This window comes from Athene noctua, chromosome 1 (genome assembly GCF_965140245.1).
Source record: "Athene noctua chromosome 1, bAthNoc1.hap1.1, whole genome shotgun sequence".
NCBI lineage: Eukaryota > Metazoa > Chordata > Aves > Strigiformes > Strigidae > Athene > Athene noctua.
In genome coordinates this window covers 66818233-66844950 of record NC_134037.1, presented here as the reverse complement: position 1 = coordinate 66844950, position 26718 = coordinate 66818233, and the positions used below count along the sequence as shown (strand labels likewise).

Here is a 26718-nt window from a genome sequence, read left to right as displayed (position 1 = left end):
TACCTATCCTCCTGATCCAGTTCCATATAGTAAATACAGAAGGAGAACAGTCCTATCAGGCGTGCTACTTCATCACTCCTGAGACTAGCTAAGGCGGAGACTTGAAATAACCAATTTTCCCCCGCAGTGACATATGCAGCATCCTTACAAGCATCTCTAGCAGCATGCCGTGCCTCTCGTGTCTGCTATTTATACAGTAATGCAACTGAATTGAAAAGCAACAGCCTTACGCTGACTAATTTTAAATCAGTGCTTTGGTTTGTGATTTTAAAAGGCAGCTACCAATAAAAATGTAAATGTAAAAGAACCCCACAGTCCTTTCTACTGATCCAGTGATAACTATATTTTGAACTAAAACTGTTTTTCCATTGTCCTCAAATGTGTTTTTTTTATGCTAGTATATGATTATTGCTTCTTTAAAAAGTAGTACAGTAATTTTTTATCTCCCGACGGTGCTGAGGATGAGACGACCATCAGTACTAGCTGTTTCTTTTTTCCACTTAGAGTTTTTCTTAAACAGAAAGTAGTTGTATGGAGAAATGTCATTTAATGGTTTTCTTTGCAGTGTTGGATAACGTCTTTGTATAAATGGTGTTATATCATACCTATTATTTGTGGTAAAACAATGCATGTTTCAATGTGTTAGGCTCCTTTCAGACAAACTGCAAGACTTGGAGAGCTATCTGTGTCTCCTGAAATTTTTTTTTCTGAAGTGTAATGCTTTTAAAAAGCAGATCTGATTATTCACATTAGTCTCCAGATTTCCTTCCCCTTTTCTTTATTGCATGAGGCATTAGCATGGAAACACACTTCACGTTTCTCAGGCTTTTGTCTGTTCCTGCTGCTTTGCCTACTGGAAGTCAAACAGTGCTACTTGGTTTCTGACATAACTGATTACTATGGAAATTATTACCATGTCATAAACGGAGGATTTCATGTGTCGAATGTGCGGCAGGAACGTAGACAATTCTGTAAGTAGAAGGTTCCTCGCAGTAAGGAAAAAGGGAAGAGAAATGCAGAAATTACACGATGCCTGTGCAAAATCCATTGTTGCAGATTCTTCTTCAGAAGGGATAACCTGCAAGAGCATGGGGATCAAGCAGTTTGCTGGGGTTTTTTGGTTTTAAATGCATAAGAAGATAAATGTGAACTTGTGCTTCAAGAAATAATTATTTTATTTTGACTCCAGCAGTTGGCACTGGCCAAAGTGATTTCCGGGGGCATTCGATGTATGTCCCAGATCACTGTTCCACACTAGGGAGACTAGACAGCTATCGCTCTGCTATGCAGCGCTCTGAAACCAAGGACACCAGCTGCCAGACGGAGGAAGTTAAAGTTGTGCCCCCTTCAATGAGAAGAATACGAGCGCAGAAAGGACAAGGCATTGCAGCCCAGATGTCTCAGTTCTCCAGCTCATCTGGAAACATGTCAGTGATGAGTGATTCTGCTGCAGTTATATTTGCTTCTCGCCAAAATAGCGACATGGGTTTTCACAGCTTGCCTCGGGCTGGTGCAAGAGTGTCTCTGCAGTCCCTAGAGCAGACACAGAGCATCTCTAGACAGACAGAAGACATCGCTGGCACTTTACCCCACCAGATAAGTAAATTGCAAGTGGATGATAGTGTTGTGCATCTGAGGAATAATCCCACACCAGGGACCCTGTCAAGGCCAAAGTCTCAAGAGGTGAGAAGCTATGATAGCGAAAAGTCCGCAAGTCCAGCATGTGTGGTCTCTCCTCATGCCACCTACTCAACGAGCATCATACCCAATGCAACACTGTCATCCTCCTCAGAAGTTATCGTTATTCATACTGCCCAGAGTCTTGGATCGTTGGATAGTAAAATTACCAGCTCCACTGCCTACCCAAAGCCAAGAGACAATCCTGTTGCTAGCAGTGCAGTAAGTGGGAAAGAAGATCACCATTCTTCAAGCGGTAACTGGAGTGAGAGTAGTTCCGCACGTCACTCACAGACTTCAGATACCATCCCATCTAATACCGTCATCATGCTTTCTCTTGGTGACTCTGCTGTCTCTCTTAGCACTCCTGGAAATGCAGAGGGTGGGTCTCAGAGCATGAGCTACAGCTGTAGGAACAATCTTGCTTTACCAACCCCTTCCCAGGACAGTGATGGTAGGAGTGAATCCAGCTACTCAGGGGAGCAAGCACAAGCAGCAGTAAACAGCACAGAGCACTGGCTGTACAAGTCTGCAGAAAACAGTGAGACTGCTTCGTGCAAGGTGGTTTGTACCACACCAGGCTGTGCCACTCCCGGTAGCAACCTCAGCAGCAGCAGCCTGGAGAGGACTTCGGTCAGGGATGATTCTACTTCTTTGTATTCTATGGACCATGATGGTTATTACGGTTCCATGCATATGGACTCTGGACTGAAGTCAGACATGCCATGCAATAGTACTAATGGTTTTGGGAACCCCAGGGACAGCGTGATAAATGTCTTTGAAGGAAAAGAGAAAAAACATCAGGATGACCAGTTAGGCAAAGGTGACAAATCCCTTGCAAGAAACATCTCTCTGAAGAAGGCAAAGAAGCCACCTTTGCCACCATCCAGAACTGACTCACTCAGAAGGATGCCCAAGAAGAAAGCCCAGTCCAATGGACAGGTACTTGATGAAACCCTCATTGCCACCCTCCAGCATTCTCTGCAGTTGAATCTCAAGTGCAAAAATGGCAGCTCCCCTTCCCAGAGCCCCTGCAGTGATTATGAGGATCCCTGGGTGTTGCGCTCCCGCAGCCAAAGCTCGGTCAGTGCAAGCAGCAGCATGATGTCCACCACTGCCCCAAACCTGTACTCCATCTGCACAATCACTCCCTCTCAGAGTGAAACAAGTAGCATCAAGTCGGAGTACGCTGACCAGTGGGGTTACTACAGTGACTATGCTGCAGTGGCAGATGACCAGGTAAAATCCCCCGTGACCCATTCTGCGAGTACATCTTCAGCACTCAGCGATTACAGCATCAGCCACTTCAGTGATGGCTCAAGGGCTTCTGTGCCACAAGTGCCCAGTGGACTGGCCAAACCAAAGAGCACTTCTCCAGAGAAATCCCACCGAGTCACATCGCCATCGAGTGGGTACTCCAGCCAGTCCAATACACCCACTGCGCTTACTCCAGTGCCTGTATTTTTAAAACCTGCATCATCAGGAAATGGGAAATCTAAGCTGAAGCCTAAAGTGCCTGAAAGGAAATCCTCTCTTCTGTCTTCAGTCTCCATGTCTTCATCCTCTACTTCTCTTTCTTCAAATACATCTACTGAAGGGAGTGTGAGTGTGAAGAAATTGGACCCCACCCTGAGCTCTCCTCCGGATTCTGGTGCACCTCCTCCACCACCTCCTCTTCCAGCACCTCAGCTGCATTGCCCCGAACTTTCTCCTCCCCTTCCTCCTCCTCCAGCAGAAGTAATGGATCTGTCGCCATTGCCAGCCTCTCCCACGTTCCCTCCTCCTCCACCAGAAGCTGATGTAAATTCTCCCTTTGCCCAGACTGTCCCATGGTTTCCACAAGAAGCCTCCATCAATTCGTTCTCTTCCCCTGTTCCTCCTCCTTCTACTTTCCCCTTAGCTGTCCCACCACCAGCACCACCTCTTGATCCCAAACTAACAAAAGGTGCAACGATATGCCCACAGTATTCTTTTAAGAAACGGAACCAGGAAGATAATTGCTACAGTCCAGTGAAACAGCCACTCAGCAAGCAAGATGCATCAAGACCTGTGATGCCCTTAGTAACTACCAAAGCATTGCAAATGGTGCAGCTGAGGTCTGTGAAAAAAGTGACAGAAGGTGAGCCATCACCTGAATCTGCTTCTGAAACCACATCTCAGGAAAAGGGTAGTACATCATCACAGTCTTCCCTACAGCCATCTCTCTCACTAAGACTCAGTAGCAGCTTAGGCGAAGAGGAAATGAAAACTCAAGGCACTTCATTTAAAAACTCGGTTCAGACACTGGCTCGGGGCTCTCCTCTCATTCTCTCTGATAACATACCTGTGCTTGACAGCAGTCAAAAGCCTGCGAGTGCGGTAGGTCTGAGCAAGCCTTTCAAAGCTGATGCACTGGGGACAGCTGCTGAAGACACACCTGAGTCTTCAGTGCAGAGTGAAGACCTCCATTCTGGCATGTCACTTCAGGGGTCACCAGCATCTCCCAACAAGACTCAGGTCATACTGCCAAGCAAGAAGCCACCTCCTATTTCAAAGAAACCCAAACTGTTCCTTGTTGTACCACCTCCACAGTTAGATCTTACAGTGGAGAAAATAGCTGAAGTGAGTGATACTGTCAGAAGCACATCAAGCCCAACTAAGAGAGACGCTGTGCTTGCACACTGCGAGGAGGCGAGAAATTGTCTTACAGATGGACTCAGTTCTAGCGAGATGGACTCTGGCAGCCTGGTTTCTGAGGGAGGAGCTGCTGGATTCACCTTCTCTGAGACAGTGGGAGCTAATGCCTTTGTGGTACAGCCTGCTGCATCACCAGTTCAAGAAGAACCCAGGCAGGAGGAGCAGTCCGCTTTTGATGAGGGAAGCAGCTCAGGCAGCAGCCAAGACAGCGGCAGTAACAGTGACGGGCACCTCTCTCAAGAGAACGAAAGTGGTGAGTCTTTTTTCTCTGCCTCTTCTTCAGATAAAGCAGTAGCTATTTTAAAGAAGCTGGGGAGGGAGAATAGCAATCCTAGCATTCAGGTGGGCTTCTGTAGAGAAAAGAACCTCTTGAAATAGTTGTAACTAAAAGCCTAAAGAAAGTTACCAGGGATCCAATTAATACTTTATGAGATTTCTTATAATTCCTTTCTGACTTTTCATTATTGCAGACATGGAAAGAAAATGATGCTGTGTCTAACTATGCTAGGATTAAAACATGCTGTGAAAACATGGTTAGATATGTTAATTTTGATTTTGTATTTTAGTGGAAACTATACAAATTTTCTTTGAGTGTTGTTCTCCGCCTGTGTGTGTGAGCAAGCATAGGCATTTCATGCACAGCAGTTTCCTAAGCAGGTGTTGTTCTGAAATCACAATAATGACAACGATGCACTCACTCATCTCTTGGATGCTTTGCCTTAGAGGCAACGAGGGCTGGTTTCAGGATTATATTCCTGTTGGGTTCCCATGATGGACTGACAGTATTGTTCATTCTCTCTGTATAGTGGAGGTATTTGAATCGGATACAGCGAACAGTTCATTGCTGCCGAGCAATAGTTATGGGGAAGAAACGGACGGAGTGGCAACACCAGCAAGACCAAGGACTACTGAGGATCTTTTTGCAGCCATTCACAGGTACTGCAGAAATTGCCCTTTCCATACTGTCAGGTCCAGTAGTTCTCTCAAAAATTAATTAACAGTGTTTTACTAAAACATCCAATTACAACAGTCATTGCTTTAACAGAAAGCACCCATTTATCAACTTTCTACTAAGGCTATGTATGGAAAAGATAAGGAAAATAACTTGTGTTTTATTGTTTTACAAATATATTTCATCCATTCTGAACTAAAAACTACCAGATTAAATCAATGTAGATTATATTCTAAATATCCTGCCCCTTAAAATACGTCTAGTATTTATTGTACTGTTCTCAATCTACCATATTAACTCTACTGTTGCTTTTTCTGTGTATCTTTCTGTTTTCATTCTCCTTCTCCATTTCTTTTTACTTCTCTTCGCTGCTTATATGGTGCAGTTTGGGACAGAGGCTCAACGCTAATGCTTCATGGCAAGCGTGGCTGAAACTGGCAAGTAACGCAACATGTCAGTCATATGGCAAAACATATGGCAAACGCTGGATTATTGTTTGCCATAATCCAGCCTGAGGTCGGGTGTTTTGTGTCAAACTGGTTCATGAATGAAATGTGCAGTACTGGCTCTATTACTAATGACATTATTCATTTCCCTTAAAAACAAAATCATCCTGAATAGGCAACTAGATTTTTGTGCTGTTCACGTTGGGTTGTCAAAAAAAGAAAAGAAGAAAAAAACCCACAAAACAAAGCATGTGCACCATTTAAACAGTACACACAGAAGACCATTACCACTCTCTGAACTACTGAGCTTGCTTTTAGGCTAGAATTGATGTAGTGGTAGTGCCATCTTGTGGCTTTGTCTCTTACTTCAAAATGTAGAGGGACTGTCTCTTCCAACTGGTCACAGAAAGTGCCTGGCAGCATCCGTATAGGTTTATCTAGGTGTTCAGTCAGTTTGTGCATCTGTGCCTGAGTTCTGCATCAGGAGTACTGAGGGATGGGAAAATCCTGTTCTGAGAACGTGGCTGGGAGCTGGAAAACTGCAGCACGTGGGATGCAAATGCTATTTTTTCATTTTTGAAACAATTCTGTTTCGGATGTTACAAAAATTATATATATATGATACTGACTTTTTATAATTTATGGTTACCCCTTAGGACTTCATCTGTAGGAGCTGTTCTAAAACTGGTCTGTTGCATTCACGTTGCATGGCACTCACTAGGACTGCGACAAATCTGTTTTTAGAATGAAATGTCCTGGCCAGTAGCGTTTCTCCATTATGTATGCAGATAGAGAGTGGATCTCTGTGTGTATGTACATACATGTAATTCATGAGTTTATGGGGAAATGGACAATGGAACTGGATGTGACATATATTGATCTTGACACATTTGTTATTAAGACCTTGCTTTTGCTGGCTTTAGACTTGAACCACTATCTTCCTTGGTTGTTAATTAATAAAAAAAGTTTTGTTTTTCCCCCCATTATTTCTAAAAGGTGTGATTTCAGTGATTGGCACTCTTGAACATGTGCTTTGGAGTAAGACAAGAAATTTAGCGATATGCACATTAAGGGCAGGAAGAACAATCTAAGTTGAAGTCACAGGTTTGAATATATACCCTATCTCTGTCTGAAAAGCCACCAAAACCAAATTTGATTCTTAAGTTTCTGCCATAATTCATACATGCTGAGAAAAGCTGGTTAGATGCTGACAGCAAACTGCTCTGCACTGCATTCACAGTCTTACTGATTTACTTAAAGCCAGGATAACTAAGTCTTTCCCTGCAGATCTTTGCAATTGAATTTCACTTTCTGTTTATTTGAAAGTTAATTTGGGTTTTGACAGCAGTAGAAGCCCAGCATTGCAGTGCTTAAAGATACATGTAGGCAGCCAAAACCCTAATGGAAGGAACAATTTTCTCTGTGAGTAATGAACACACATGTTTGCATACAGACTCGCAGAGCATCCAAGCACCAATTCACTTGCTGCCTGCAGTACTGACACACAGTTAAATCTAGACAAGGTTCTTGTTTGCCACTACTGAAGTCATCATTTTATCCCTGTGCTATCTTCTGGTGTCCATTCATCCTCAGGCTGAATGGATGTCAATATTACATTCTTCTTCCAGGAAGGCAGGTAGAGGCAGCAGCAGCTGAAAAGAGCAGTGATCTATGCCTAAACTTCACTGCTTAAGAGAGACAGGATCACTCCAAAGTCTTGGCAGATTTTATGGCAATGTCTGTTGCTGCCACCTACTCGGCTGATGGATCCTGCTACTCTGTTTTCTGGTTTTTTAATGATCAATAGGCTGCAATGCATAAAGACATTTGAGCTTGCCTTGGCAAAATCTCAAGGCCTTTAAGAAAGTACAGCTGAAGATCACGTTCAGTAGAAATCTTTTTTACAAGGGGAACAGTCTGTATTGAACACATGCTTGATAAAAATTAGTATGGAATTATAGCATGATAATCTTGTATTTGTAACAAGTCTACTGACTTGTTTTGAACTTTTGCCAAAATAGCGTATGTAAAATTACCTTTATACAATCTCTTTGAATTAATTCTTGCTTGGCCTGCAAAGAAGTAAAGCAGCTTTGCTACAGATGCCAGGCATGTAACACATTTCTTTCTTTAAGTTTTCTAATAATGTGAAAATGGGGCAATAGAAGTCCAATTTCCACTTATTCTTAGTTCCATGATTGTTTCTTAGCTTTGTTTTTGTTATCCCTGCACTTCACGTTTCAGTTAAAAAATTGAAACCCAGTCTGACTTTTCATTTGGAAAGATAACTTTTGCGTCATGAGGTTGGTCTCTCCTTCATTTAGTTGAAGAGTTGCAATGACAGAGCACCAACATCACTGTGGATTTTGTCTGTGCAGCTTAATAGAAGCTGAAAAACTCAATTTCCTACTCATGTAATATTTAGGTTGGGGAGGGGATTTTTTTTAAAAAATAGTTTGTGGCTCTGTTCACCCCATCTTAACTTCAGCAGCAGTGCATTGCAGTGTCCTTTTCTAAAGGCAAGTGCACTAAACCACACTTCTAATTCTCTAGAGAGCATCAAATGAAATAATAAACCAAACCAAAACAGAACAACCCAACATACTCTGGATGACATATTTTTAATCAAGTCCCCAGAGTAATAGACAAATGGCATTGAGTATAGTCTTTATAATGCGTTAGTCTTAGCAGTTGAATACTGACTCCAGAAAACCTGATTCACTAAAGTAGCTAATACATTTTGGACATCAGTATTGCCAGTTTTAGTAGTTTCATTGTTCCAGATTTGCAGAAGAAGAACAATAAAATTAGCTTATACCTCCAATACCTGCATTAATGCTTGTACAGTTTTGGTGGTGTTCTTACTCATGCTTTAGATTTAGATTACTTCTCCCTTACCCCTCTCTCTGCTGTAGCTTAATTCATTGTCATCCCTCTAAGCGGAATTTAATCGGGGGAGGTAAAAAGTTTCAGTTTTCATTTGGTCCTCTTTTTTTGTTGTTTTTCAAACTCAGATCCAAAAGGAAAGTCCTTGGCCGTAAAGATTCTGAGGACGACCGTACCCGCAACCATTCTCCATCACCCCCCGTAACTCCCACTGGTGCTTCCCCAACCTTAGCTACCCTCAAACAAGCTGGATCTATTCAGAGAAGCGTTCGCAAGAGCAGCACCAGCAACGACAACTTCAAAGCTCTGCTGCTGAAGAAAGGCAGCCGCTGTGACACCAGTTCCCGCATGTCTGCGGCAGAGATGTTGAAGAACACGGACCCACGGTTCCACCGGACAAAGACAGATGCCTCCCCTGACCTTTCTGACAGCCCTACCAGCTGCTCACCCAGCAAGAGCAAACGGGCCCAGGAAGAGTGGGCCAAGAGCGAGGGCCTGATGCCAAGGAGCATGTCCTTCTCTGGCACTAGGTACGGGCGGTCACGAACACCCCCCTCTGCTGCCAGCAGCAAGTACAATGTCCGCAACCGCATCCAGAGCAGCCCCATGACCGTCATTAGTGAGGGAGATGGGGAGGTGGTGGAACAGTCAGAGGGCAGGGTCCGAAGGACTTTGGAAGAGCAGCAAGAGAGGCAGCTTGATATGTTTAACAGTGATGAACTGGACATGAATGACTTTCCATATGCTGAGGAGGCAGGCTGCAAGGAGACCTTGGATCCAACCCATCTAGACTTAATGACTCAACCAGGTACTTCAAGGAAGTATCTAAGCCCTTCAGCTGAAGAAAGTTAAAAGGCAGTGACAAAAGGCATTGGATGTTAGTCTAGAAAATGACAGAGGACTAGATTCCAGAAGAAAGCCCAGACCAGGACAAGTTTACTTTGCTGAGCATTTATTCCATGAACTGCATGTGTGTGTTTAAATGCTAAAGCAATGATCGTTCTGCATGGTTGGGTTGGGGTGGGGAGGACTTGCTTTGAATGGGTGGTCTGTGGCTTAAAGAAAGTTAACGGTTGAATTTATTGTAAAGCCTTAGAAGTCCTCTTGGGGGGTGGGGGGGAGTTTTCTCAGAGCCTGTAGGGGTGTGAAGTTTTTCTTTTTCTTGAGACTGCAATTGTGCAAGCAAAATTTAGGAATAAGCCTGAAAAAGGAATGGGAATGCTCCTGTGGTACAAGCTGGACATTTGCTTCAGAAGCTTTATAGTGGTGCAGCATAGTGCATTCGTGAATCAGGGAGAGGCACGATGAGGCACATTCACCTGTGAGAAGGTCGTAGGGGTGGTGCTGGGGTTACATGGCTTATTACTGGGATATGCCCCAGTGTTCGACGAAGCGCATCCTGCTAGAGCAATTAGGTCACCGGGTTATGGATTGGTCCAGGGTACTTTTTTTGTTTTTTCCTGAGGGAAAATGAAATAACATAGTTAATGTGGAAAAGGGAGCTGAGTTTTATAACACACTATTAGCTGCTATGCAGCCACACACGTACGCTTGATGAAACACTCATTTCCAAGTGAAGTGCTTCCTTGACTAGAGTATTCCCTTAGAGAACTGGAACAACTGGGGGGGTGTGGAGGATGCGAACGGTCAGCAGGAAAATGGGAGAGGAATTAAGCAGTGTACTGCCAGAGTTTGGAAGGATTACGTTTCTGAATTAGAAAGCAAAATTTAACTTTGAGAACTTGCACTACAGAGCTGTAGGTGGAGCCTGTCTTTCAAAATTGAAACTTGGGAGTTGTGTTTTGCCAGAAATCTTTCTTCCATTTGTCAAAATGGGAAGATTATTACTTTCCATCACTTGAAATACAGATACTTGCTAACTTTTGGTTACCAAAGAATAAGTTACAGTTACTTTCCTTTTTGATTTGCCTGCAGTATTTCCCTTCTTTTTTAACCTTAATAATTTAGTGAGGTTCGTTTTCATTGTATATTTTACAGATAATAAAAACATTTAACGGTTTTCCAATTGTAAAGAAGACCATGAATTAAAACTGAAATATTGGCTGGAGTTTTTGGTTCTTAGTAGGAATGAAGCTTTTAATTTTTAAGAATTTTGCATCACTTGATGGCGTGCGCAGTTTTTGTATTGTTTGTAAATATTGAAAGTTGTTAAAATATCTTTTGGTCTCCCTATGGTAGAATTTATACATTTTTAGATTGCTTTTAAGAAGAAAAAGCACTCCTTGTAGATTATTTATTTTAGAGAAATATGCTTGTAATCTCTTTCTTCAATCCTTCACTTGTTAGTAATGTAAATTTCAGGGGCCTTCGTTTAACTCTTCCCTTCACAAGAGGGGAATAGTGATGAAAATGCTGTGACTTTGCTTCAATAAAGAAAAAGGCTGCCAGTTGCCATATTGTCTTTTGAGTTGATTAAAATCTCCTTCAAAAGATGCGTCCCACAGCATATGGCAACCCACTGAATGCCATAAACCATGCATCTAGCTACTAATCTCCAGTTTTCATTGCAAGATTTACTAATTCACTTTAGAGACAACTAAAGCGTACTTGCATATCCATCCCATTTTGGCATCTCAATGCTGAGACTAAAAAAACCTGAAATAATCCTAAGATTTTTCCAGTATCATTTGTGAGTGTTTCTACTACTTCTCCTTTTACTTGCAACCTGTCCCAGAAAACTAAAATTCTTGGAGAACCAGATTATAAGCAGAGTGAGCGAAAAGTGATATGAAGTGGAGAAAGTGAATCCAGCTGCACTCACTAGAACAAAGGTGGGATGAACTGGTGCACAGCAAACTTCCTACTGTTTTTGTGTGCTAAATATATTTAAAGAACCATTGGGATTTTTTTAATTAAATGAAAACCTAATTGGATAAAGTAGATCGTTTCGGATATTATGAATATTGATCTGAACTACATAGTGTAGAAATAGTGCAAAACATTCTGCAGCTGCTAAATGTCTTGTGAGTGTTGCTTTGGTGTTTCTCCCAGAGCTGATCACACAAAACATAGAACGCTGTGTCCCTTTCACAGCAAGTGCTGTCCCTTTCAAAGCTGTTTGCAGATGCTAACTAGTCCTCATGCCACCATCCTGACAGGGGAATACTCAGGCTTTGTTTTATTATTTCTGAAAGGGGAAATCATCTAAGTGAAAAATTGCGGCATTGGAGAGAATTAATATTTCTGGTGTCTGCAACTTCTGTAGTACTTAGAAGCATTTTGCATAAAGTGCCTGTAGGGGGCAGCCCAGCCGGCTTGTTTCCCTGATGCTGGCCTGCTGATGCTGCCAGTCGTTTTTAAAGGCTATACGGGAAACTCTTGGGAAAGTCTTGGCTTATATGCACACCATATTGTCAGTGCAGGTAGGCGAAGTTAAACTTAAAGGTTGCTTGGGCTGAACTTCTTCTCTGACCACAGGTAGCCTTGATGCTCATCTAAAACCCACATTGGGTGTAAGGTGAATTTGGGTTGGGGCGCAGGTTTTGGCTAGTGTGCAGAAGGCAGTATTTATGTAGCCCTACTGATGTTGCTACATGACTACATTTTACACAGTATATAAGATGCAGTGAAATACATTAAATGTGCTGAAATATGTTTAATAGTGCTTATGATGATAATTTATTTAGGCAGCTGATGTAACTTTCTTACAGAGATACCACCACATCATCTCTCTGCTGCTATCATCCTCTGTAGCAGCACACAGAATTGGTTAGTAGCTTGGTTTCCTCAGCAATATAGCCCTTGACCCAAGTTTCCACTACAAAACCATAAGAGCATGACAGCTTTAGGCTATGTTTTCTGTACTGGCAACGACTTTGGTGTATATGTAATTATGCTAAGGAAAACATGCTTAATTTTCTGTCATGCATCCAACTTCAAAGTTACTTTCTTCCATTATAAGCTTCGTCCATAGGGAGGTTTTGCAGTTGTGGCTTTATTGGTCAACAAGTACAGATTAAGTTTAGCAAACCCCTGCTGAAGACATCCAGAGCAGTAGGAGAGGAGGAAGAATATGCAAACTTTGGCCCTGCTAAAAAGAAAAAGGAGGCTTGTCATCCTGATGTTTAATGGATCATAATATTACAGGGCTTGTTTGGAGTTTACAGCTGGTTTACAGTTTGCCTCTAAAAAAAATCAAGAATGAAGGTAACTGTGAAGTTAATTTATTGTTTTACTTTTATTGGGAATGGTTTTCAACTTCAACCTTAAATTTTGCTCTGTATTAACTCATTCTATGCTTCCTCTTATGTTCAAAGTTCATCCGTACTGCTGTCATATGTAGACAGCCCCAGTCCCCCTTAAACTAGAGCCCTTCACTTACTACATTAATACATTTCATAAGGCTCTGTGGCATTTACAAGCCTTCACTGTTTATATACTGGAGGGGGGAGACTTTATTCTCTTAATTTAAATGAAGGATGGTTATGCAAAGAGCAATAGCTTGGTGAGAGGAGGTTTGGAAGGTTACTGGAAATAAAAAGAATTGTGAAAGAAGTGGATTTGATGTAGGCAGGGTTTTGAGGAACCAGGACTGAACACTGGTTCATGCGTAAGGCTTGGCCCGAAGGAAGGCACAGAATAATGGCAGAAAAGGTGAAGCAGGGAGATTACTGAGAAGTACAATGGATGCACAGAATGACGGTAAGGTATGGGGCTGGCAGGCTAATGCAGATTTTTGAAAATAAAGAAGTTTCAGCAAGTACAGGAGAGAGAGAAAAGCAAAGGAACAATTGGATAGACACAGCAGGGGGAAAGAAAAATTTCAGCTTCTGTGCTTCTTCACAATTCAAAGGATATAGAAGGCCAAAGTCAGTCAAACATGGAAAAAAACATTTTAGAAGAGGAAGAAGAGCAAAATTGTGTGAGCTTAGAGAAGCAGTAATAGGCTGAAGTGAGGAACGCTTCAGAAGACCTCGGGCAACACTAGGCAGACGGCTACAGGCTTGAGCACAACTCTTGGAAGGTTTCTGTGCAGAGAAGCCGTGCCCGAAATCTTGAAAGAACATGGGGTCAGGAAGATTAAAGGTGAGATTCATCCTGCCTACTTTCTATCAACAACCCTGCATCCAGTGATTACTGTGGACCAACTGCCGTTCTCCAGATACCTGTGTTCTGGCAGCTTGGGAAACTTGCAGTCTTTTCCTGGAGCGAAGAGAGGCCAGTTGTGCGTGCAGCACAGGCATAAGTGTCTGCATGACACTGCAAGGAAATACATCTTGTCAGGTATTGTTTGGATCCCAGAAAGTTCTGGAAAAGCCATTTATAGCAGTGGTCACTGCTCCAACAAAGCTGTTGTTATAGTACATTTAAGTGATTCAAAATGATGCACTGTTTGCTTCTATAAGAGAAGATTAAAAGGATGGACTTCAACAATAAAGTGTGAAAAAATTTACAGTGGCAATGAGGAATCGTTTCATTGACAGTAACTTCAATACTCGCAAAACCCACAAAGCTAGAAATTACATTAATTATATAGCGTACGGAGTACATTGTATTAGTTTTTTCCCCCCTTCATTTTCTGAATAACTTCCAGAAGTATTTCTTTCATATTTGAGACTAGAAAAGTCTTCTGACATAAAATTGATAATTTTCTTGGTTCTAAAGAGGTGTTACCAACTTTAAATCGGAGTGCAGCATTAAAATCTTGCAGGTATTCAGTGCAGGATCATGACTGTGGCTATACCAGTGTGAATTAATAAACACTCAACAGAATAAAATATAGAGATGTTTGATAAAGAAGTGCTATGTCATCTCTTGTTCTGAAAGATGGTAAAAGCCTCACTAGTGCTTCCCTAACAGAATGAGTGCATTTTATGTTGCAAATTTAGCTCTTTGACGTTAGGTTCTTACACATCATGCGCAACCAACCTTTTAAGGGCCAATCAATTCTTCTCCCAACAATGCTAATGCAGAATGTCATCGATTTTTAGTAGGAAATTGTCTGTTAATAGTGAATCCACATGCGTCTGTATATGCATGTGTGGGGGTGTATACAGAAGAGAGATAGGCCAGTCTCCATGTACATTTGAGTTGCTTCTGTCTGTAATTGCTTCTGTCTCTATTTGTGCACCAGCCTTCAGTATAAAACCAGAAATTTTAGCTACTGAAGGAACAAAAAAAGGAAAAATCTGTTAGGACACGTAGGTGGCAGAAATTCCTGCATATTCACTACCTCTTGAAAAAAATTAGTGAAAACATCAGTTCTGTGTTTAGATGGTAAAAACTAATTTTTGGGGAAAAAATTACAAAAACAATTAAATACAATCTGACAACAAACAAGAAATACAGGAAACAAAATGTTCTGTGTGCCTTCTGAAGCAGAATGCTTCCACAGTGGCAGTATTTAAGAACTGCTTAACTCCCATGTGGTTCTTTTACATCTCGGTAGTAAATTAATGTCTTCTTTAAAAGTCAGTCAAATATACATTGTAGGCTCCTGAAGGCAGGAATTTCTGTATCCATTTTACTGTAACCCAGTGTGAAAACCGTGTTAGAAACATAGCGAGTAATTTTGTTTGGAAAAAGCAAACTGATTTCTAGGCCAGTTTAAAATGGGTGAAAGAGCATTAAGTGACAAGAGCATTCAGTGCCCAGTGCAGCATCACCAGTTGAGAAGCTGCCCTAGTGTAGTCTGAAGGATGGTCCCATCCTTCTCTCCTTCATTGGGATGTTGTAATGCACTGCCTGAAAAATAGGGATTGTTGTAAACTACTCTGCCAACTGGGAGATGCAGTGTAGTCAAAAGAGTTTAAAAAAGCTTGGATTTACATAGTCAGTACAGCAGTCACAAGCTAGGGAGTGATAATAATTTTAATATATTTACCTTTTAATAGAGTCCTAATACAAAGCAGAAGTACATTTTGGAAAGGAGATCTTAAGACAACAAAAATGTGTGCACCAAGGAGCATGTGGCTGGGAGCAGAGGTCATGAAGTCAAAGTGTGGCTCTGGGGTAGCTTTTATCCACCTGCAAGCCATGGGCATGACATGCAGTACCAAACTACAGGTGATCCCAGATGAGACTGGCATATTCCCCAGCACAGCACACTTGATTTTTTTTTTTAGGGTAAAAATCTGTTATCAGGATCAACCAAAACTTAAATTCTACAGACAAGTTTCTGTGATGTGATATACAGGAGAAAATGTCTACCTCCATGTAATATTCAAAAGGATAGCCCTTTATTCCAGCATGGAACATTCATAAGACTCTTTTTCTTCATTTACTGATGCAGCTTTTTGCAAAATTTGTCACAAGTTAAGGTTGTGTCATGTGAGGACATGAAAAGCAGTTGCTACAGGTTATTTCTCGGAGTTTAAAAAATCACCAGGACTACTTTGTTTCTGGACTGTTAAGCATAACCCTAGGCAAGCGAACTTATATAAAACAAAAGCTTTTTTCTGGAAGTGCAGCTCTGAAGCCCAGGACTGGCTATGGAACAAATTGGTCATCTTATTCATGGAATGAGTTTCTTGAATGATGTGACAGCCACTGTAGACCCAGGTTGGATTTGGGGAACAACGAATCTCAAAAATTTCTTTCTGTACCACAAACATGCTCTGTCTCAAATGATCACTAGTGTCTGGGAAATTGTGGAGACCTCTTAGAAGACAAACTGTTAGCAGTTATCTAAAATACTTGCTGAGAAAAGAGGGAAGAAAGTATCTTAACAATAAACTAAAATTGTCATTCTCAAAAGTCATTCTGGTGGTTACTCTTGTTTGTTGGATTTTTCCTTCTTTGGGTAAGCCACACCTCGTGTCACCTGTTAATTTATGTAGACTGCCTTAGCAGTATCCTTTCAACGGGTATTTCCTCATCCTGCTTCAAACATCTTGCTAGCATCGAGACTTCTTTGTGATACTGGTGTGTCTTCTGAAAGGCTGCCAGAGTTCACCTGTCTGGGAAAATGGCATCAAGCAGAAGCAACTCCTGCTTCTGTGCCAGTCTACATGCATACATGACAGTGTAGGGGCCTCCAGCCTTGTTGGAGTTAGTTGAGTTATTATAGACAGCTGAAACCTTTTAGTTAGCTAGACTGGATTCAGAGAAGGGTTTTCCTGTAGCTGCATTTCTCTCACTTCTTCTAACACAGTCTGCCAGCCCTTTGACTCCACTACCTTTCCTCTCTCTTAGCGTGTGTGCTTTCCTTAACCCAAATCCCAGATGCCTTCTCTTCATTCTCCTCCAGAACTCCAGAGACTGACCCTGACATCCAAGCTCTCGCTCACCATCCCGTTTCACACCCAGCTCCCACAGACTGGAAGCTCAGCTCTGCGTCCTTAGCCACCCCACCTTGTCCTCGCACCTATGGAAGAACTGCAGGCAGCTACAGATAGCGGTGACACCACTTCAGCAGTAACAGTATGGGCAGGTGCTCACAGTGTGCACTTAAGTGCATGGTGGGAGATGTCTCTGCTGTCAGTGCCCAACATCAAGTGGTTTGTGCCCACAGTGTGAGAGCCTCTCCCATAGCCTGTTAGCCTACACCTTGCGAGTCTGTTGCATACAGTCTATTTTACGGTGCTCTCTCCACCTGCAAATATTTGGGTTTCCTAAATATCTGTGAAGAGAGGTGGCCCTGGGTCAAAAAGGCAGTGTGTATTAAGCATCTTTTCAAGGACAAGCTGCTAAGATAAATGGCTTCATATCTTGATTGGCATTTCTCAAGAACTTGATGTCCTGAGAGATGCTACCTGACAAAGTAGAATTCCATCAAATAATGCCTAATTTGGAACACTGAAAACAACAGAAAAGATCTGTGTTTTTCCTGGTAGACTTCAGTAGCACTTTTCAGCAGTCTGTAACTCTGAGAAGATACTGGAAACTGGAATTCAGTTTGTTTCCTTCATGTTTGCAAAGTACTCAAGTTTTTTTCTCCCCTCCCTAGCTCCTGTTGGCACAATGTTTTTACTGTGAAATATGAACAACCAGTGTGGGATAATAACAGAAGATTGTCCAGGAGGATTATAAACGTGCTCAAGTGACTTGCAGCTGGGGTGTAGAAAAACACATACATCATACTAATTGTTGTTTAGCCTTGTGTGTTTGACAAGTAGAACATCTGTGTTTAGATAGCATAGGCCTGTGATAGACTTAGAGGCACCCTATCACACATGCTTGAGATTCCTGTCCTGCTGCAGGAAAGGTCAAAGCTCAGTGGTAAACTACGCCTGCGCGAATCCTGGTAAACAGACGCAGACAGCAGGTTTGGAGATCCTCTAGCATGGACCAAGCTCAGCAGTGCCTGCATCCCCACCTGTGTACCTCTGCCCGGGTGCTGCTTCAAGGATCCTCTGGTTAGTGAGGTAACAAAAATTAATGTACTCTTTGCATTTTATCCATGGTTTTGTGATTGTTCCTATGTCCTTCCTGTGTTGGCTCACACATTTTGGTGCCGTTGGCAGGATCCAGGAACAGCCAAAAATGTTGGGGACTGGGGAGGCCACAATGGTGACTCCCTGTATTCCAGGGTGGCCCATTACTGAGCACTGGAGCCCTGTGGCCACTTTCCTGGCTACATGGGCTCTGCCAGAAGCATGGCCTGAAATAGATGCCACGGCAGTGGTTACCCCCCAGACAATTGAAACGGCTGTGTGGGGGTTGCCATGGAAAGTGACATCAGAGTCTTCTCACGAGTTAGCGGGGAGATTGGGATGGTTATTAGTTACCAGTCTTAGAGCTCTTGTTTCTGAAATTGTAGCATTATGGAGTAAAATGAGAGAATTGAAAGGACTTCACAGGATGCAAAGGCGATTGCACAAGAAGTGATTACTGCTCAAGCAGAGCAGTGCCAGGGGTACTGCAGGTACTACAAGGTACTGTAGAGCAGTTGGTAGCTCATATTGCTAATAAACCAAGGGACGTGTATGGAAAAAGTAAGGTTTCGATTTTTGAAGTTCATGTTTACACCACAAAACCTTCACGGGATCCTGAGGAATGTGGTAGCAATATCTGGAGTGAACCTTTGGACTCCAAGGTTGAGTTTGAGTTGGATTTAGAAGACACAGAGATGGTAGAAGCACAATCTCCCATACAAATGAAGGGGCAGCAGGAACAAGTGGTTGAAGTGTGCAGGTCACACATACTTGTTAAGGGAATTATCAGCAGAAGAGTGAGGAAGGCATACTGGTATGGATTTTGCGAGCTTGGGATAGTGGAGCTGCATCTATTTGTTTATTGATGGGTGAAAAAGATTCATTGAGTCCTATAGCCAGTGATGATCAGATACAAAGCTACACTCAGTTGTATTATTGCACCTACACTGTATCAATGGTTGTGTGCAGCAGTTTTAAGAGCACATGCTGAACCTGCTGAGTAAGTGTTGTCCCTCAGAAATTGGTGTACAATGAGGAGGGTATTAATTTAGTGTAGCAGGTGGGAATGGCTCATGCATTGATTATGGGATCCAATCTGGACAGGGTAGCAGTAAGAAGAAGTATCAAAATTCAGTTTCTAGGAGAAGCACCTGCCTCACTAAACGCTTTGATGATCCAGCAGTCAGAAATGCTACTGGTAATGTAGGTGCCCTAGCAAATACCTTGAGGGAAATTGGGGCTGTAATTTCAGGACCATCTGTGCAGGTGGTGGATAAAGGAAAGCCGGCAAAACTGAAAGGATTTACATCACAGGTGACAAGGAAACAAACATGGAATTACCTTTTACAAGCCAGTGTTCTACAATCAGAAATAAATGGGATCACATCAAAAATCTTTTGCTGATGGCAAAAGTTAGCACCTATGCATAAAAGCCGACCCCTCTGCCACGCTGCCAACTCCGAGCCCACCTTCCACCACACCTGCAACCTCAAGGCAAGTCAATACCTGGCAAAACAACAGAAATAGAGCTTTGGCAGGTCCCTGAAAATAGCCACCATTGTAGCCTCTTACTGAGAGGGGGACCGCTGCTCCTATGTTCCTTTAACTATAAAGCGGTGGTCTGGGGGGGATTTTACATCTGTCGGCTTTGGTGGCTACTGAAGCTGAAGTTATTATATTACACAGTAATATTCATAATAAAGAAGCCACATCACAGATCTGTGAATTAGGGGGAAATCTAACCCCTGCCCTCTGAGCTAGGGTTACCAATGCCACACCATTTACCACAATGGTGTTGATTGCCACAATTAAATAGTATATTTTAGGTATTGGTGTGTTGGCAGGATGAATAGTTGAAACTTTAAATGGTTGCTTCTGCTTTAGGACTTTGCAAGCGAGATTCGCTATTCAGTCTATAACCAACTTCCGTGGATTCCTGAAGTCGGATCCCGTTGTGCTGCCTGTACCTGCCAAGGTGGGAACTGTAAAAAAATATTATATTCCACGGAGGGAGGAGGAAATTACTCAAACCATTCAGGCACTTCAGCAAGTGGGAATCGTTAAGGAAACCATGACTGCTTTTAATAATCCTATTTGGCCTGTTTGAAAACCAGATGGCACTTGGAGGACGACTGTAGATTATAGAGAATTGAATAAAGTCATCCACACTCACTTGCAGTTATGGTACCAGATATGGTTACTCTTACAGAAAAAAATAGCAAAAATTTACAGCCCTGGAAGGTGGCTAATGTTTTCTTTTTGATAGCCATTGCTTCAGAAAGCCAAGACCAGTTTGCCTTTACCTGGCAACAAAAGCAGTGTGCTTTCCAAGTATTGCCTCAGGGGTATGAACACAGTCCCTCCATTTGCCACCAAATGATAACAGCTGATGTAGCACTATGTCCAGGTATCATTACTGTTTGCCATTATATTGTTGATCAGTTGATTATGGCAGAGTCACAACAAGAAATTGAAGTAGCTGCCAGATTGCTGAAAGCACATTTACAGGGCTGAGGCTGGGCAGTTAATCCAAAGAAAATACAGGGCCTTAGAACTACTGTACGATTTTGGGGAATAGTTTGACATGGACAGATTAGAGAAATACCAAATAAGGCACAGCAAACAGTCCAGTGATTTCCTTTACCAGTCACAGTAAAACAGCTACAGACCTTCTTGGGACTTTCAGCATACTGGAGAACTTTTATGCCACATCTGGAGGTATTAATGTGCCATCTGTAGACCTTAACGGGGAAGAAGATAGGTTGGCAACAGCAAGAAGCCTTTGATGCCTGCAAAAATGCTTTAATTGAGCATGCGCAATTATACTCTCCTAAGTGAGAACAGCCTTTTGAATTACAAGAAACAATTCTGCATGTACAGTCTCATGGGGATTGTGGCAGATGACTGGGCTGAAAAATCAGAAAGAACCTATAGGATTTTGATCCAAGGCATTACAAGGCCCTGCTGGACATCATACTCTGATGGAAAACCAAATTTTATCTGTAGTTTGGACATTACAAGAAACTGGAAGAATCATTGTCCAAGACAGTGTGACTTGAACACACCTATACCTATTCACGGGTGGGTTACTGATGATATCGTTAGGGCCCATGTGGGGGTAGCTCAGGCAGCCACACACTGGAAATGGAAACATTATTTACAGCAAAGATTTCTACTGGGAAAACCACATTTAACTAAAAACCGCACCACTCTTCTAGAAACTATCATTTAATCATATGCCCACACTAGGAGAAACTCTTGCCCTTGGAGATATCCCTACATCTCCTGTGGAGGATGCTCCCCCTTATGATTAGTTCATGGAAGAGCACAAAAAAGATGACTGGTTTACTGGTGGAAGTGCAACATGCACGGCAGCTGGACAAAGGCAATGGAGAGCAGTTGCATATGCTCTGATTCCAGGAATTATGCAGCATCTCTTGCCATCCTGGAAAGGAAAGCACATTACTTATACACTGACAGTTGGGTGGTATACAAAAGCCTCACAATGTGGTTACCTCACTGGGCCCAACAGAATTGACATGTACAAAAATATTCTGTATGAGGGGTCATATATGGCAACAAATTTGTTAATATGTATAAAGGTATCCTTTAAAACTAAGGCACGTCTGAGGTCATCAAAAAGATGATTCGCTTGAATCACGAAATAATAGGGAAGTAGATGATATGACCTCCGCCAAAGGACATGCTCAAGCTATAAATGTGCATGTAGCTTGTGGACATCAGTCAGCTCATACTGTACATGCATGGGACACTGGTCACAATCGAACCCCTCTGCCACTACATATTCATAAAGCATGTCCACATAATTGTACTCTTTGCACACAGCTACATTTAAGGGCATTATATAGGCCATGGGGAAAGATAAAATGGGCTCAGTGGGCCTTGAATACCTGGCAAGTCGATTACATGAACCTCCTCCCGCATTGAGACAGGTGGTGATATGTATTCACTGCAGTGGATACTGATTTTTGCTAAACCCATCAAATATGCTAATCAACATAGCGCAATTGAAGCTTTTGAGTAACTCATTCATCAGTACGGATCTCCTCACCAAATGCAAAGCGACCAAGGAACACACTTTGCTGGACATAATGTCCAAGACTGGCCTCAAGGGTTAGGGATAGATTGGATAGTCCACACTGCCTACCATCCCCCAGCTAGTATCTTGATTGAAAAAATGAAGGCAATGTTGAAGGAACAATTAAAAAAGATAACTTGTACTGAAACTTTCCAACTCTGGAGTTCACCTCTTTCTTAGTAAAGCAAATTTTTTGTTAAATAACAGCAATATTCATAATCAAACACCCTATGATCATATTACACCACCTCCACTACAAAACACAGTGAGGACTGAAACTCTTCAAGATTATCTCTCTCCCAAAATATCAACTACAGGGGAAATAGGATTGTTTACACTAATAGATTGCATGGTAGGACCACAACCTATTACTCTAGACATGAAAATTCATATAATAACCCTTGAGATTGCCATATGGTTTTGTACCCCAACTTCTCCTCTTATTTTACATCCTCTGTTGATATCGGATTCTTGAGTTTCTGTATTTCAGGCATTTTCAATGAATACCTGTGCCTTACCTAGAGGAGATAACATTGGAACAGTGTTATTGATGTCATGAACACAACATCGAATTGAAGTTCAATCTGAAAAAGCTCAAGCCATAGCTCTTCAATCTGTGTGGGCAATTACCCTACAAGAGGTTATCAAACCCTGAATAATATTATCTGAAGGAGCTGGAGCAATGGTGCATGTATTGCTGGAAGGAGATGACACTCCTGTTTTCCTTCCATATCACAGGTTGGCTTATCATGCTTTGTAGTCTTGTATTAAAAACACATGCCCTGGTTACACTGTCACAAGATCAACATGTAAATTTACTTGGATTTGCTTGGTCTCTACTGTAACTAAGTCATCTGTCTTTTGTATTGAGGGAGGATTAACAGCTGCAGATCTTTTGACGTGTTTCATTGGTGTGCCAACTGCAGTGGCTGTATTACAGGATTATACTATGCTAAGTGCTTTTGATATTAATGTTCCTCATTATTTTTTTCTGAGTAGGTAATGGCTGTATGCCAAGGAACTTTACAAAATCAATTGGCGGTGAACTATCTCCTTCTCTGACACCATAAAGGTATGATGAAATCATGTGGTTGCTTCAGCATAACTAATGAATCAGTCAGCGTAGGGGACAACATTCAACATCCCCAGGACTTAATGCACCAAAAGAAACAGTCTGGCCTGGCTGGCCAAGTGATTTAATTCCCTGACAGGATGGTTGGGACACCTGATTCAAAGCATTATTGTAGGAATATGTTTATTCCCTTTCTGTATGTGTTTATTATGTACCTCTGTAAATTATCCTGCCCTACACCCTGCAAGCCCAACTGGACACCTTCAGCTTTTCCAGCCCCAGCAGAAGTGGTCCCTTGAGCAAGGGGGTTGAATGTGGGAAAATAACAGAAGATGGGCAAGGAGATTATAAACACTCTATAGTCACCTGCAGCTGGGGTGTAGAAAAATACATATATCATACTAATTGTATGGTGAAAACAGCAGATTTGTAAATCCTGTAGCATGGACCAAGCTCAGCGGTGCCTGAGTCCCCACTGCTGTGTCTTTGCCCAGGTACTTTTCAGGGATCTCCCATCTGGCCAGGTAATGAAAATAAATGTACCCTTTGATTTCATCTGTGGTTTTGTGGTTGTTCCTGTGTCCCGCCTGTTCTGACTCACACAACCAGGTAGGGAAAATGTGTGATTATAGAAAGTAATATATAATCTGATGTGATATAATCTACATAAATTGTGGCTTTTGTAAGAAAAAGAGAAAAATGTGGGGGGGTGCATAAGAATCACCCCAGTGAATGCCTGTGGTAAGAGGGTAATGACTTTTGTTGTATCACAGGATAATTCAGACCAGGTTTTGGCTCTAGACAGTGCATGGTTTAGTTGGTGAAGAGGAAAACCCAGTTCCCTAATACAGGAAAGTAGGAACTAGTTTACTAACTTTATTATTCTGGAGATTCCCTGTGGATTACAGGGAAACAACCATTTGGCAGCACCACACAAATTAATCCACACCAGGCAGACACACTCCATTTCTGCTCTTTCTTCAGCGAAGATATCCAATTCCAGCAAATTAATTCCATAACTCCGGTGTCTCAATGGCATTAATGGGAGACTACAAAAGCGGATGTGCACCAGGCTCACTAGGGCACCATCTTCATTTTCATCCCTTCAGAAGAACAGGTAAGTAAAACCAGCTCAATGGCACAAAGAAACTCATGGAGATCAATCAGCTAAAGAGGATGGAGTTCAAGAAAACATCTATCTTGGTGGCTCGTTCAAAGGCTGCATTTGCTCCTTTAATTCTGTACAGAGGACAGTAATACCACAAATAAATCTAATATAACTTCATTGTTCTGCTATAGTTCTGTGGGTAACAAATGACGAATGCCTGTTTTTCAGTAACTTCATGTCTGGTTGGATTCTCTGCTGCATCGCACAGTGCATGCTGCAATAACATACTGCATTTATGGAGTCTTTCTTCTATGTGGATTTTCTTAGTGTCTTACAAGAGATGAATACTACATTCTTTCCCTTAGTGAGCTGGCTACTGTGGTCACTTTCCTTGAAACTTTAGTTTCCATGAAACTGACAGAAATTTTATGTTTTGAAATTATCTAATTTCATACAGATTTCACAAAGAGGCTATAACAGGGTGGAAAAGCCAGTAGGAGGAAAAGAAAGGACTCTGAGATACCATGCAACAGAATCACATTACCTTAGACTAGTTTTCTGAGGAAACCTCGCTATCCAGCACACATGTTCTCCTCAGCTATGTAGTAGGCTCCTAGCACTGTGACCAAAGGGAGTATACCTGAGGGATCACTACTGGTCCTGAACATTGTTTTGTAGCAAGCCTGTTAGGAATTGGGGCAGCTCCCTGGGGGGCAAACACTTTATAGACCTGACAAAAAGAAGTGTTCATGTCCCTAGAACACTTTGAGATTTTTATTCATCTCAATTGTTTTCTCCTCTCTGGAAAGAGTTACATTTACTCACAGATACACACAAGAAAAGACCACAGCTGCCTGAGAGACTGGAAAGGCTGGGCCAGGTGGTAGCAGCTAAGTAATTCTCAAGGAAGTCAGGAGCAGCACTAGCATCTAACTGAATATCCAGGCTACCTGTCCTGGTTTAAACCCGGCCAGCAGACAAACACCACGGCAATCACTTGCTCACCCTCCTTGACCCCGGGGGAATGGGGGAGTAAACTGGAGGGGTAAGAGTAAGGAGACTCATAGGTTGATATAAAACCATTTAATAATTGAAATAAAATACAATAATAGAAAATACAAACAAGTAATGCATAATGTGATTGCTCACTACCCGCTGACTGAAGCACAGCCCTTCCTGGCTAGTAATCCCAGAGAAGAAAGAATCCTGAAACCATAATCCTGTAAGCAGGAGTGAGCTTCCCAATCAATCCTCCTCTATATACTGAGCATGATGGTCTATGATACAGAGTATTTCACTGGCCAGTTTGGGTCCATTGCTCTGGCTCTGCTCCCTCCCAGTTTCTTGTGTACCTGCGCACTAGCAGTACACAGGAAGTTGAAAAATCTTTGATTTCTTAATAACAACTGAAAACATCAGTACATTATCAACATTCTTCTCATACCAAATCCCATACTGAATCCAAAACACAGCACGATTCTAGCTACTAAGAAGGGAAAAAAAAAAAAAAATAATAAAAAATTAGCTCTATCCTAGCTGAAACCAGGACATTACCCAGGAAAATTAAATTTTGGCTGCATGATGATTGCTTAAGGGTTCCTTTAAATTCTGGGAACTCCTTGATTGCTCTGAAAAAAAGCAGGCCACAGGTGAAATTTATTACAAGTTCATTTTGGATTGAATTTTGAAAAGCTCAATGAAGCTGGCAGTTGCATTGGAGACATCTGTAATGCTGAACCTGGCTTTCCTGTGGCTTATCAGGTGCTGTTTATTACAGGTATCTTTAAGTGTAGGGTGTTGAGTTATATTATAATATTTGATGCTGGTTTATTAACTGTGACCCAGAACAGAAGTCATCCCTTCTGTTGGAAGGGTTATTGCTTTCCTAATACCGTGTCAGGGAAAATTTGTTGTTCAGAGAACTACAACAAAGTTGAAGAAAGACAGGCTGAAAAACAGCCATAGAAATCCTCTCAAAATTGTTGTAATCAAGTAGTTTTAACATGGATCAAATGTTCAAGTTGCTTTAAATAGCATAAGAATTGTCCTTTTGATGTTTGTTCTTCAGTATAAATTGCATTTAACCTGAAGTTACAGCTTTCTGAGTGGTATAAGCACTGTAACTAGAGGATGTAATACTTCAAGGCCTTCAAGAGGAAGAAATTGAAAAGTAGATTTAGAAGGAGCTGTGTTAAATGCTTCTTCTGGAGAGCAGGGCATGGCTTTAAAGTCACCACTTTCTGTTCTTGTCCTTAAGCTAACTACTGAGAGGACTACTGCTACCCACCAGCTTCTGTGCCCTTGATTAAACCAACAACTAGATTAAGGGTGACCTGTATGGAGGCTGTGGATTAAAATTGGACAACAATAGGTGTGTTACCTTTCTTTGCTGATTACTAGACTCTGCAAGATAGACTCCTGGCCCTCTCTAAAGCTAAACCTGTAAATCTGCTTCTGGACTGTTGCA

The 26718-nt window shown here is 42.0% G+C and overlaps 2 protein-coding genes across 14 annotated transcripts in view; one reads left to right on the top strand and one right to left on the bottom strand.

The window, feature by feature from the left end:
• NHSL1 (NHS like 1) overlaps positions 1 to 11048 on the top strand; it is a 181678-nt gene extending 170630 nt beyond the window's left edge. For 9 of the 11 annotated variants that reach the window (XM_074896417.1, XM_074896416.1, XM_074896422.1 and 6 more), the window contains 3 exons: positions 1190 to 4606; positions 5160 to 5289; positions 8766 to 11048. In XM_074896417.1, the coding sequence (XP_074752518.1) occupies positions 1190 to 4606; positions 5160 to 5289; positions 8766 to 9489 (4271 nt within the window). In that variant the 3' untranslated portion in view covers positions 9490 to 11048. Of the gene's footprint in view, positions 1 to 1189; positions 4607 to 5159; positions 5290 to 5690; positions 5743 to 8765 lie in introns of all 11 variants that reach the window. The other 2 variants (XM_074896428.1, XM_074896423.1) reach the window with 2 other exon arrangements.
• SMIM28 (small integral membrane protein 28) overlaps positions 1 to 26718 on the bottom strand; it is a 44404-nt gene that overhangs the window by 1872 nt on the left and 15814 nt on the right. The gene's annotated exons all lie outside the window — the stretch shown is intronic.